Here is a 14,127-nt window from a genome sequence, read left to right as displayed (position 1 = left end):
GTATTTTGAGGTTAAAGAGACTCTAGGAATAAGTAATCCTAATTTCTCTTTCATTATGAAATCCTTCTATAACAATAATGAATGAGTGACCATAAAACCTACCCATACTTAACTTCATTGTGGCTATGTTCACCGTATTGTGAAAGCAGCCATGGCATTTTTTAATCTGCAACATTAGCAAATATTCTCTTATATTGAACTAGAATATTTTTTAAACTTTAATGCATTGTCCAGAATCTGTCTGTCTTTTAAATGTAGAACAAATATATACCTAATTTCATGTGAGAAAGTATGAAGATGTGAGGACTGGAACTGTGGCAGCCATTTTATGACCATTACAAGTTGAACAACAGAATCACAGAAATGCCAATCCAGCACCCTAATGTTGTAGAGCTGCTGAATTAAAATTAAAATCAGCAACACTCTGATTTTGTTATATGAAAGATAAAAGTCTTTGTAGTTTAAACCACTAATAAAATCAGGGCTCTTGCTACTGGCAGCAGAACACTAGACAACTGACATAGCATAGTTGCTACCATTTAATTGTTTTTCTCTAGGGATATGGAAAATTGTCAAGATTTTACTTATAATCTGTATTCCAGAATAGGCACCACTCCAAATATCTGATCAGGATATATTAGTGCCCAACACTTTGAACATCATCCTTCTGTTAATGTAACCTAGTATGTTAGTGATTTAAGCAACTCCATCATATTTAATATGTGATCAACTATATCCTCAGTTATTTACCGTTTAACCTGTAAAATCTATATATATAATATTTCATATTTATGCAACAGACAGTTTTACATTAAAAACTTGCCATGAATTCAGCACAACTTAGAAATTACATTTCTATTGACTACATTATTACATGTAGTGCAGTGACGGCCTGAAATTGTGAACTTCAGGCCCCTTCTTGGCCAAAGGGGCAATAATTTGCTAAGGAAATATAAGGATGAGCTAATGTATAATGATATTAATGGGATAACGATAACTAGTATAATGGAGAAAGCTCAACTAGACCTCTGTTCAAATCCCTGCCCCCAACATTTCCTGCACTATGACCTATACAAGCTTCTTAACCTTTCTATAAGCTGCTGTTTCTTCATCTGCCTAATGAACGTAATAAAACCTGCATTTGTGGGGAATAAAAACTCTTAATATAGTGTCAGGAAGTGACTGTCCCTTGCTGCTCCCTTCTTCTCATTTTTTTACTTTTCTTATGGAGATTCAACCATTTATGCCTTGAAAAGTTTGATAAATGCCCTAAGTTAGAGTGCTAGTCACCTCAGCCTACCCCAAGAAAGGCCATTTTAAATATCAAGAAAGATGATAAAGGAGGAGCATTAACAGATAGCACTGAAATTAAAAATAGAATTTCACTATCTAGAAAAAATTAGGAAGCAAAGTTTAACCAGCGCTGGAAGCAGGAGGGCATCCTCCCTGTCCCTGAACCCTAGTCTACCTTCACCAGTAGAAATGTCACTGAATACCCTGACATTTCAAATGAAGGGATCACAGATTCTTAGGAGCTTTAGGGACTTAAAAAAATTAACATTTACTATTTTTCAAATTATAAAACATATATGTATATGTCAGAAATTCTGAAAATATAGAAATAAAGATTTATACTTACGTATTTTTGAAATATAGACAATATGGAATTACAGAAATACAAAATATCTTAAACATCTAGCATTTAGCATACAGTTTCTTTCTTTTCTTTTTTTTCCAAATTAGGGGCTTTGGGTGGGGAGCACTGGGCAGCAGATTTGTGGGATTTTGGAATTTATATCACCTTTGGTCCCAGCTCTGGTCTTAAAATGCAAGTAAGAAAATGATGGGTCTCAAAGAAGGTGTAAGCAGCCAAGAGGCTGATTTGACCTGGTTCTACATTGAATACTGTTGTGTGAGATTCTTTAGGTATCTAAATTGTCCAGCAGGTTTGCCATGATTAAGGGGAGGTGAGAATTCAGGATATTTTTTTCCTAGAGATTGTGCATTTGGATGGCACTAAAGTAAGTAGATGGGACCTGAGACAATGAAGAATCTAGAACCATACTAGCTTTAAAAACTTGAATTTACAAGTGAAGCTGCTATTCCCAAATAGATAAAATTAAACGAAAAAAAAAATCCCCTCGCTTCCAGGAAGTGGGGGTGGGGTGGGATTATTTTTTCTTTTAAATGATTCAATTATTTAATTTGCATCTAAGGATATATATTTGAACATAGAGGACAAATGGCCCTGTATAGCAATGTTTGTTCCTGTTTAGCAACAGTCATTAAAATGCGTTACTAAATCCTTTCGTTAAAAAAAAAGATACAAATATCAAATGAAGAGTGTTCCTTCAAAACTCATTTAAGCACCTCCGTGGTCAAAATTTACCAAATGAGTCTTTCCATTTGAGGCATCATGTAAAATAGTAATAAAATGAAATTATTTTAAGAATGAGTGATTATATTAAGGTAATGTTACAATTTATACAATCGGAATAAAGCAACAACCAGTGATTATCTTGTAACTACCTCTGAAATTACGCTTCTGTTTAATACAGTATTATATGTAGTGCAATGACAGCTTGCAATTGTTAACTTCGTGTGGGTGCTTTTTATAGAATAAATCAAAAGGCAATGACTTCATAAGTGGTCATTTGTTTCTGGCAGAGATTTGGGGACTGTGTGGGTGAATGCAACTAATTTCTATGACAAGGAAAACTAATTCAAAGAGAAGCAAGCAAATTATATAAAAAGCATCTATTTTTTATAGTCCTTAAATATTCATATCTGTATTTTTGAAGCCCCAGAAATATGTTCCTTTAGCAGATTTTATATAATTTCATATTTGGTGGTAAGCCAAGGCCAATTTGTTACCACGGATGATGGATTCACTATTGTGGAGCTGGAGGTTCAGAGACAGAAAGTGTCTCTCATGAATACCAACCACAACAGCTGCAGCAGCTGCACAGCAGCAAAAGAATCTTTGGGACCAACAGGAATATTGGTGGCCAAGACACAAAAAGTCTCTCCCACTTCCACTCCCATGCCCCCGTGGCTCCTTCCTGATGTAGGAACTGGGAGTTAACTGCTGGACAGGTCTGTGGCTGTTCATATTCAGTGCCTTTGCAATGTTTCACACCCTTAGGTGAAAGCTACTTTGCCATTATCCTGACACACCTCTATCCAGATCAAGTAAGGCAAACCTCCACTTTAAGCAAAACCACAATATTGGAAACATAATAATTTAAGAGATGGTGAGTATTTTTGCAATTAGATCACAGTATTCAAAGTAAAAAGTATTTAGCTTAGATACAAAGCTAGGTGTGGAAACAAAATATCCATTGTCTCCAAGAGGAAAAGAGATACTGGTCTGAGATAATTCTGAACAAGTGAGCATGGGTTAGGTTTTAGTCTTACTCCCTAAGGATAATGCTTAGTCACAGATGATATTAAGTGACACAAGATGATATTAAGTGACACAAGCATATCTGAGTTCTTCTGAGCTCACACTATGTGAATGTAAATAATGGCCAAAATATATGTAGAGAGGCCATTACAGACTCAGGAACAGATGATGATGAACTATTAAACTAGACCGGGGTGTGTGCAATGGAGATTCAAGAGCTACTTGAAAGAGATGAGAGAACCTGTTGAGTGACTAACTATGGAGGCAAGGAAAAAGGATAAGGATGGATCCAGTATTTCTTTCTTGAACAACTTAGTAGGGAGTAGTGACATTTACAAAATAAAACAAGTTAATAGAGAAATCTTTTAAATCATGACCTCTGGTAAAGCATGAAAAATAATTGATTTATTTGATGAACATTCAATATAGAAGCAAATGCCCAATAATACATCTTTTTTTGTGGGATAAAAAACAGAGATGCATTAGCATCTAGTTTTCAATTAAACATTGACCACAAGCCCCAGCACATTAACACTTGACAGAGGCTGCCTCTTCTACAAAGAAATTTGAGATTTTTACTCAATTTGGGAGGCTTTTATTCAGTATCAGTGAGGCACTGACATAATTCCACTCCAAAGCTGTGTGTCCTGCATTGACATGCTGAGCGCAAAGAGAGAATGATGATGACTTTTGACCCCAGGGGAAACTCCATTTCCTTCTAGCTCTCCAATAGACATAACTCAAACATCTGACAGAGATAAGGAAGTTCCAACATCAGAAGATGGATGTCTTTTTCCTTTTGCAGGACTAGGCCCTTTAAGAAATAGATAAGCTCTCTGAGGTACTACTGAGAGCAGCCAGATGGCTACATTGAAAGTCTAGACCCATTGAAATTAGTCCTCAGGAAATTATTCCAGTTATCTTTTCTGACTTCATTCATGGCTTTTGTCCTGTCAATATTTCCCAAGCTGGTGGTGTTTGACAGTCATTTTCAAATGCATGCCTACCCGAATTTAAATTTTGATCTCTTTCCTCTGAGTATGCCAAGTGGTATCAATTACCCTTCTTTTACAGGCTAAATTGTCAGCCAGGGTCTCATTTATTTATCAGCTTCATTTTTGCTAAGTCTTTTCATTTTTGGTGAGTCTTTTCATTCTAGCGCAGCCTAGGCTATCTATCTCTGACAACTTCCTAACTTTCAATCTCGGATTACAATCCCATCTGGAATTTACCAGTCCCTTCTCCAGGATTCAATCTTAGCTAAAATCCAAGATTTAGGGGTAGAAACAAGGCAGTTACTAAATGTATCATCATATATATTTTTCTGTTAGCCTGCATAGAATAGTATTATGATTATCAGTAGCCTCTGCTAGTATTCAGTAACAAAATTTCTTGTTAAGTTTATAGTCACAAAAATCAAATGACTAGGCTGGGCACAGTGGCTCACGTCTGTAATCCCAGCACTTTGGGAGGACAAGATGGGAGGATTGCTTGAGCCCAGGAGTTTAAGAACAGCTTGGGCAACATAGCAAGAACTGGTCTTAATTTTTTAAAAAATCAAATGACTAATTTATTATTTAACTATAAACTTAGGAAATGTGTTAACACTGTTTAGTATTAATACTAACTTACAGCATAGTGCAAAAAAGTATATAACGATAAATTTTAGAGAAGCAAAACATTCAAGGTTATGAAAAATAAGAATGAATTTTCTTTTTAAATACAAAAAAATACATATATAATTATAAAATATACATCATATACCTCATTCCAGCTATTGGCTTTCCATGAAGGGCATCTGACAGATCTACAGGCTTTGTGAGTTGGAGGTTTCTGTACTTGACTGCAATTTGTGTCTTCTAATTTCCTTTGGAATTGGTCAATGCAAAACACTTCACGGTACTTTCTACCTTTACCACAAGAAGCTGAGCACTAGAAAAGAAATATGAATGCACTTGATTCATTTTCTTCTTGATTAATTTAAGCTTATCTTAAAGAAGTACAAAATGTAACAATCCACACATAATTCCTTTGATATTTTTATGAAGATATGCTCTAGTATTTCTAATTAGTGAAAAGTTAAAAGTTACCAATCTGCTCTGGACCATCAATTAATGTGAATATCATAAGGTAATATGATTACATTTTTATAATTTATTCTACAAAAATGTATTGATTGTCTACAATATACCAGGTACTCTTCTGACACAACAATGCTTTAAATCTTTTAAGGTTAGACTATCCTCAACTAACTCCTTTTATCATCCAATAAAACTTGTATTCAATCTTGTAGCATCAATACCCATTCTATTTTTATCTCCACATGCTTTTCTATACTGTAAAGTATGTTTTCTATGTTAAAAAATTTTAGTAATCTCTCAGTGCAGAAAACTGATTGAGAAAGCAGAAAGTTTATTTTTTTAACAGCATTTCAGTTCAGGTTGGTTTTGGCATCAGTCTGGAAGATGTCTTTCTCCACCATCGGCCTTCTGATTTATTTAGTAAACAAAAAATAACTGAAGTCTTTTTAAAAATATAGGTAAAATAACGATTTGACTTCATTTGTCAGCCAGTTTTCATTTTATGAGTGAGGACAGTGCAATATGGTAGAAAGCACTTGGGCTCTGGCATTGAGTATCACTTCTGCCACTTATAGCTGGGTGACTTTAGGCACATTTCATAACCTGTCCAAGTCTTGATTTTTTTTCATTTATAAAACATGAGTAGTAGCATCAATCTTACAAACTTGTTATGAAGATTAACATAAGATAAAGAATATGAAATGTCTAACCCAGTCCTACTACACTTGGTAGATCCTCAGTAAACATTAGCTTGCTCTTCTACCATTTTCCTTCATATAGTCTCAGAGAGGATATTGACAATTTCAGCATGATATATGTACCAGGGGAAAGCTAAGCAAAGAAGTCATGGAGTTCAGACAACCTTTCTCATTCCTCTGAGAGAGACAGTTGTTGGCATATGGTTTCATTTAGAAACACATTATGCATTTTATGCATATTGTGAACTCATAGAATATTAGACTATATGGCCTATTTGATACTCAAATACTTTAAACTTTTAAAAAATGAACAGTCTGGAGATAATTTACCTTTTTATATTACTAGCAATATGTTGCAATAATGCATTGATTATTAAGAACTATTATCATATCTTAGATGTTCTCGATCTCTCCTCCACCTCATTAATACAGCCATTCCATGCTGCTTAGAGCACACTTGGTTCTGTGAAAATCTCTAATGGATCTTCATATGTTGTATTAAGATACATTCTTTCCTTCTATTGATCTAGACCTACCTATATGCTTTACCGTTCCTGACCATGTTATCTTGGGCACTTACCCTGCCTCTTTCTTTTCTTCATTGTTTATTTTTCAGAGTATAACCTATTCTATACTAAAAAAAAAAATTCAAATATTATTGAGTATCAAGTATATACCATGGAGTGTGCTGACTACTTTGAGTATGTACATGTTCACACATGGAAGAATAATTTTCCCCTAAATAATACTTTTAAATTGTTACTTTTTGAACAAAGGAAGCATTTATTACTCCCTCTGCTAGCCACTTTATTAAAAGGTAATAATTACTGTGAATAGTCATGCAAAGATTCATTAAACAGCATCTCTTGCTTTTGCCCTTGATGTATCCTCCAAGTGCTTATAATCTAAATGATACACATCATCTATGAAGTGAATTATACCAGTGTAGGTCTTAATATTGCACTCAATAAAGATCAGAAAAACAAAAACACTATACAATACTAAATACCATTAAAAGGATACAATAAAAAGTATGATAGAATTTAAAAATTCATGAAATGTAGCCATTTCTTTCTAGGACATTTGTAAGTGTTCAAAGAGAAGATAATATTTAAATTCATTCTTGAAGGAGAGGTAGGTTTGTTGATGGACAAAGATGAATGGTCTTATGTGTATGTTTGATATGACTTATCTAGACATTGTCCAGCTGTGTCTGTTTTGTAAAATTCCCAGAGTTCTTTTAACAATGCCAAGAATCCAAGAATCAGCCAGTAAATATACAGTAAGTTGTTGGCATTTCTGATAAGAATGGCCAATTCATTTACAAAGCTAGGTAACGTAAGAGGAGACAGGTTAAATTCCAAATTCTAATTAAGAATTCAGCAATACATTTCCTCTATAAGCATTATCTATGAGTGGAATATAAACTCACACATGTAGTACACTGCCAAAGTTAATAATTATTTTTCAAGAAACTGAATAGTCTTCTACTCTATAACTTTAGGTCATCTTTGCTTCTCTCTCTTCTTTGTTACTTTAATCTATTAAACTAATATAACTTATTACTAGTCTAATCCAGACTGTTATTGCCATTGAACATAATTTAAACATAAATCTATTTTTATCAATCTTTATATTTTATAATTTATAAGTATATTTTTATGCTTTTTTTTTTTTTGCTCAAGTGCTAACAATGGCTCTCTTATTGTCTTAATAGCAAACCAAACTTATACTCCTTGCTTTCTTGATCCACCAAATTTTAGTCAACATGCCTTTCCAACTTCATATTTTGCTGCTTTTCACCATGCAAACCTTTGCTCTCTTTAAGCATAATTGCTTTCTCTTTAATGTGACACATTCGCTCAAAAACAGGGCCTAACTCATTATTTTCTTTACCTAGACTAATCACTTCCTCTAATAATTATCCTTAAAGCCCTAATTCAATCCCATGTCTAGGGTAAATACACATCAATCTTTCACTTCCCTGAACTCTTCTGAGTCCTACCCTGTTTTTAGCACTTCATCATTTTCTGCATTTTCAACTTTTGTCACATGCTTCATCTACCCAGCTTCCTGAAGGTCAAGTCCTTTTAGATCACCCATATCACCTACAAAGTGGCATGTGTAATAACTATCAGCTGATGGATGTTGATTAATGGTATAAGCAATTTTTAATTTGCTTTTATTAAACTCTAAAATAATTTACTCAAAAATTTTAAATTCCATGAAATATATTTATTGGTTAAAAAACCAAAAGTCCTCTAGGAATGTTAGAAAAAAATACAAAATCAAAGAATTATAAAATAAATTGTGCTTTAGATATACTTTTAAAGTAAAGTTCTTTTTCTCCAAGATCTGAAGAGGGTAAGTACAGATTCTATCCTCAAGATTTAAAAAGGAATACATCCAGTATTTTATCATATCTGATGGAATTCCATCTGGGAATTTCTTTAAAGTAAAACAGGACATGTTATGCAAACAGTTATGTTTTAGTTGGAATAAGGCATCCATAGAGTAAACAACTAGTGAAATGATACCTTCCTTTCAAACCATAATACATTCTGAGTTGTAAGGATTCCACAAAATAGCCCATTTGGTAGGAATATTCAAACATGCAGTTTTTTCTTCTGGTATCCCAGCAATCTGCTGTTTTTTCCCCTCCATTTTATAACTCTGACAACATCATAGTCTTGAAGTTTTATTTAGTGCTGTATAATTCATTTCTAGCATTCTCATCAAAAGACTTTTTCTCAAAAATCAGCCCTAGTTCCCTTAATTGACATAGTCTTAAACTGTTACTGAGATTTTTTTTTTCCATGACTACTATGGAGCAGTAGATACAGCACACAACCCATTTCAGAAGTAGTGATACTAAATAAACATACAAGTGCCCTGAACTGATAATTCTTATAAATTATGTGCAGACAAATGTCTAAGATAAAACAGGGCATTTGAAACAAATGCAAAATTTGCAAGGCCTGAAAATGTAGTAGATCTTTAGAGTTGTTCTAGTTGGCTGGTACTTTGCCTTCCAGAATGGAGATCTGAAGTTAATTAGTCCCCTCTAACATGATAACTTTGGAATAAGTATATTTTTATTTTTAGAGAAAAGCTGTACATAATTATAGAATAAGATTACTTCTCATATTTGAGGTGCAGATTTTTTTGTTTATATGTAAGGATACTGCAGAAGAATGAATGTATTGACTTAATTTGTGGGAGTCTTCTTGATTAATTCTGGAAACTTAAATTATTAAACAAAATAAAATAAGGAAATAAAATTCATTTAGTTTCAGTTGTAGGAAATGGAAGCCTTGTTTTTTTTTAGGCTTCCCTAAACTATTATACTGATCTGGCACTGTATCCTTTCTGACAGTAGGGGGAAACATACAGGTACTGGTTAGAATTAATATGTACCCTAACTAGTAATTGTATATCCCTGAAAAGTAACTATTACTCTAGTCATGCATAAACTGTGCCCTTTATAGATTTTACAAGCTGGGTAACTATAAAATACCTATTTCATATACATCTCTGGGTAAAGGTAAGATGAAAGGCATTTTTTTTTAAAGAGAGAAATAGCCAAACTAAGAAAACTCTAAAGACATCTGTAATGCTATAGCAAAATGCAAAGTAAAATAAAATCAATAAAGAACTAAAAAGAGTACTGCAGAATATCACATTGATTAGATTCAGGACAAGACTGAAAATGTCTCCCATAAAGCAAATGGAATAGTGAAGATGAGACAGATAGAGAAGAGATGGAGAGTCGACGTATGAATGTTGTTTCCCGGAAAATACTCTGTTCATTCCCAGCTCAAGTCATCATATCATTGCACATGTCATCATATCATTTCCTCCCACCCCAACATGTTCACCCATTTCATCCCCACGTATTTTTCAGTGCTGAGTTTAAATCTCATTTCCTTCTCGAAACTCCCTTCTCTGATGGAGGATGTCTGATGTCCAATTTAGACCAGATTAGGTAGGGTTCTTACAGAATTTTTTTAGCATCCTTTGCTATACTCAGTACACCTGAAAGTGTCTGTTCTATGTCTCTTTTCTTTTCCAGACTATAAAATCTGCTGAGAACAGACATATTGTGGGGACACACACACACACACACACACATACACACACACACACACATAGAAAGCACCCAGAATCACTCGTTTTTAATTTAGTGTGTCATGACTCATTCTACCTTTCTTTTACAAGGAGGGAATAATACCAACGCACCATGAACCACAGGATCTTGCATCAACTTACTGACCAATGTTTGTCTGAAGTGGTAGATATTCTGCTGGCACCACATGAACTGATTTAGATGGTACATTTCCAACGTAATAGATATTTTACATAGTAATGATCATCCTCAATTTTAGCTATAAAAATCGCTCAGCTGGCTATTTGAAAAAATATCTGAAGTTTGGTGTATAAAAAATCAAATGAAATTAAAATTAAGAGTAAGCATTATTTATCCATTGGATCTTTTAATTAAGCTTGGCTACAAAAGTAGTAAATATCCATTTCATGTGCTACTACATCATTTCATCTATGGATGAAGATATATATATTTGTTTTTATGTTAATCATCTAAACTTTAGTTAAACTTCTCTAAGAGTATCAAAACTAATATTTAATACACTAAAAATTAGTCTTTGAAACACAATATTAGAAAAAGACTTTGACATCAACTGTAAGTTTTATGTTAAATATTTTTAGTGACTACTAAGATAAAGTTGATTATTGAGAGGGAGTTTAAAGAAAACCTAGTTTACCTTCATACATGTTTCCTTCATATAAATTATTGTGTTATAATTTAAAATTTTCTAAATCCATACACAGCCTAAATTATTGCCAGCTGAACAAACTTTCAATGAGTGAATTTGGCAATGACTCTTTTGCTGAAGCACAGATTGTTTAGTTATTCCAGGTCAATCAGTAAGAACTAGAAGTATCTTACAACAGTTAAACTACTACTCCTTAAACATGCCTCCACATTTGCTGATAAGGAAAATATTTAAAATTAAATAGAGGCCAGGTGGGGTGGCTCATGCCTGTAGCCCCAGCACTTTGGGAGGCTGAGGCCAGAGGATTGCTTGAACCCAGGAGTTTGAGATCAGCCTGGTAACAAAATGAGACCTCATCTCTACAAAAAAAAAAAAAAAAAAAAAATTAGCCAGGCATGGTGATGGTGATGCACATCTGTGGTCCCAGCTACTTGGGAGACTGAGGTGTGATGACTCTTGGAGCCCAGGGGACGGAGGTTGCAGTGAGCCATGATCACCCCACTGCACTGCAGCCTGGGCAACAGAAGAAGACATCTTCTCTAATAATAATAATAATAATAATAATCAATAAATAAATTAAATATTTCAAAATTTGATAATATAATTGTAAACATTTCATATGCTTTTTCAAAAACCATTTTGGGGATGGTTAAAAATTATGAAACTTAATTTTTCAGCTACCATAAATAACCTAACTAGACATAAACTTCATAATTATCATTTTTCTCCCTCAACCATTTTATTTTAGTCCTCTATTGTTGTTATTAAACAAAAAATGACGACAAGAAAATACAAAACTGAGTAAAAATAAATGAGGTGATATTATTCAATTTCACTTTGGCTTTTGAAGTTTTCTGATTGTTTTTCAAAACATAATAATTAAGAAGTCATCAAATGATCAGACAAAAACAAATTTTTACTTTATTACTAGATATGTCACTTCTCTTTGTCTGCTTTCTGACAGCAAGGTGCATAAGTCATCGTTGAAAATGTAAGCACTTATAACCATATGGCTGGGTATTATGTCTATCCTATTGCTCATTGTATGCCAGGTATTAGCTAATTTCTGCAGACAACCAAAGAAAACATGCTGAGGGTTCATGCAACCTTTTCGTTTAAGTAAAGGTAAACTTAAGGAAACACACATATTATACATTACAAATTCAAATCCAGCTTCTCATTACAAACCAGAAATCATTTCCGTCAAGATAAGTGCAACTTCATAACATGTATCATGCAATACATAAAATAGAGTGGTTTTTCTTTAAACATCCACATATTATAATAGCTAAAGATAATCAGATGTTGGAGTGTCTCTCTTGGAACAATTTGAGAGGATTAGTTGTGTTTTCTTTAGTCTTTGGCAATTCCAAATGTATCAGTGAACTTTTCAACATTAGAGTATGTATTATTTATCCTGTTTTTATCTCTTTTCAAAATTAAACTATTTTATGCATCTGCAGCAAAGTTAAATTAAAATTTTTTAATAAAAAACATATTATAGCTATTTTGCTAAATAATTCTTTAAATGATGTTTGAGTGATTATATTAAATGTCTTTAGAACACTATTATGAAATAAAAGATTAGTGTATGAAACAACATATTAAATCAGGAAATGACAGAATTTCAAGTCAAAACAGACCAGAAATTAGATATTCTGAGAAACAAAACACTATCATGTGTATGCATCCCTGTATATGTCTTTCATTTTTTTAGAAGCCTATAATAACATTCTCTAAATAAAACAAAGAGGCTATATCTAAACCCCAATAGTTCTGAAATCTTCCAGAAGCCAATGATACTTGGAGATCTAAGAGAAAAGCCCACTACAGTAAAATCTTAGATATGAGTTTATACAACTACTTTGTAATTGAGGGAATTACCTAGAATGAAGAAACCTTTTTTAAATTGAGCGTCTCAATTATTAGCAAAGTAAAACATTAAAGTAGCTATAATAGAGTAGTAGGATATATTTCTGCTTAAAACAAAAAAAATGACAAAATATGCATATTAAGACTAGAGTGTCAACTCTAAAATAGTACTGCTACTGTTCCTTTAATTCAATACACATGTGCTCTAAGGAGTAAGACACTAAATCCATCAACAGGGACCCCATTCATAGTGCTTCCTGAAAGATAATACTTACAGTTTTAAAGTTTAATGGAGTTTGAAAATGTCCTTTTTAACTTGTTACAGGCGTTCTTTGACTATTCAGCTCTAATAAGCCAAGAAAGCATTTGGTTTTAAAAATATTTACCACTGAAATATTTCATTCAATTGCATTGCATCTAATCATATTTAAAATTTGTAGCTCCAGACATTTAAAAATTTAAAAATCAGATTAATTTGCAAATATATTTGACTCTCAACTTAAAGGAAAAAACCAAATGATTAACAACAAATATATCCAGCAGACTTCGATTAAATTAATATCATTGTAATAATAATATATAATTTTATATTATTTTGAGCATATATGTACATGTATGTACACTCATAATGGATTTACAGTTCTTGGCTAATTCATGCAATATGAGAGAACTTAGATGTAATTCATCTAACTCAATTGGAAGTAATATTTAAAGATAATTTACTATAATTATTAATATTTTCTATATTATAACTTTGGAAAAGTTTTGTGATTATTTTCACTTTCAAATATAAAACCTGAGGGAAAGCTGCAGTAACTTATGCAAGTATCTTGTACAGAAATATTCACTTATCTCATTTTATAATATTATTTTCCACAAATAACTATTAGAAAATTGGAACAAGAAATCATCCTAGTGAGTGAGAATTAAAGGACTCAATTATTGGATTAATTTTCTTCAATAATAAGTTTTGATAAAGAATCATTTCAAACCTGCAAACATTAGTTATTGAACTTGAGTTTATTTTGGTAGAAGCAATAGTAAATGTAAGTCTAACTCAAGATGTGAGCACTATTTGTAGCAAAAAATACTCAAGAAAAACTGCCATTCATTTAAAGCTTGTAATTTATACTTTTAACTTTCTAATAATATTCTTTGTATGTACTACAAAGGGGAAATGAACATTTCAGACTCCTCTATAAAATCTGTTTAGCAAGTGGAACTCATCTAAAGAGTTCCTGTTTGGAGTTTTTATTGACTCATCCAGTAACATGAAC

General features: G+C 32.8%; 1 protein-coding gene across 1 annotated transcript in view; it reads right to left on the bottom strand.

Annotated features, from left to right (window-relative positions):
• Nucleotides 1-14,127, bottom strand: part of ADAMTS20 (ADAM metallopeptidase with thrombospondin type 1 motif 20) — a 191,725-nt gene that overhangs the window by 40,347 nt on the left and 137,251 nt on the right. Inside the window, exon 26 of the mRNA XM_055095736.2 lies at nucleotides 5,171-5,338. Within this exon, the coding sequence (XP_054951711.1) occupies nucleotides 5,171-5,338 (168 nt within the window). The remainder of the gene's footprint in view (nucleotides 1-5,170; nucleotides 5,339-14,127) is intronic.

The sequence above is a fragment of the Pan paniscus genome, chromosome 10 (genome assembly GCF_029289425.2).
Source record: "Pan paniscus chromosome 10, NHGRI_mPanPan1-v2.0_pri, whole genome shotgun sequence".
NCBI lineage: Eukaryota > Metazoa > Chordata > Mammalia > Primates > Hominidae > Pan > Pan paniscus.
The sequence above is the reverse complement of the archived record's forward strand: the minus strand, read 5'-3'. Positions and strand labels throughout refer to the sequence as shown.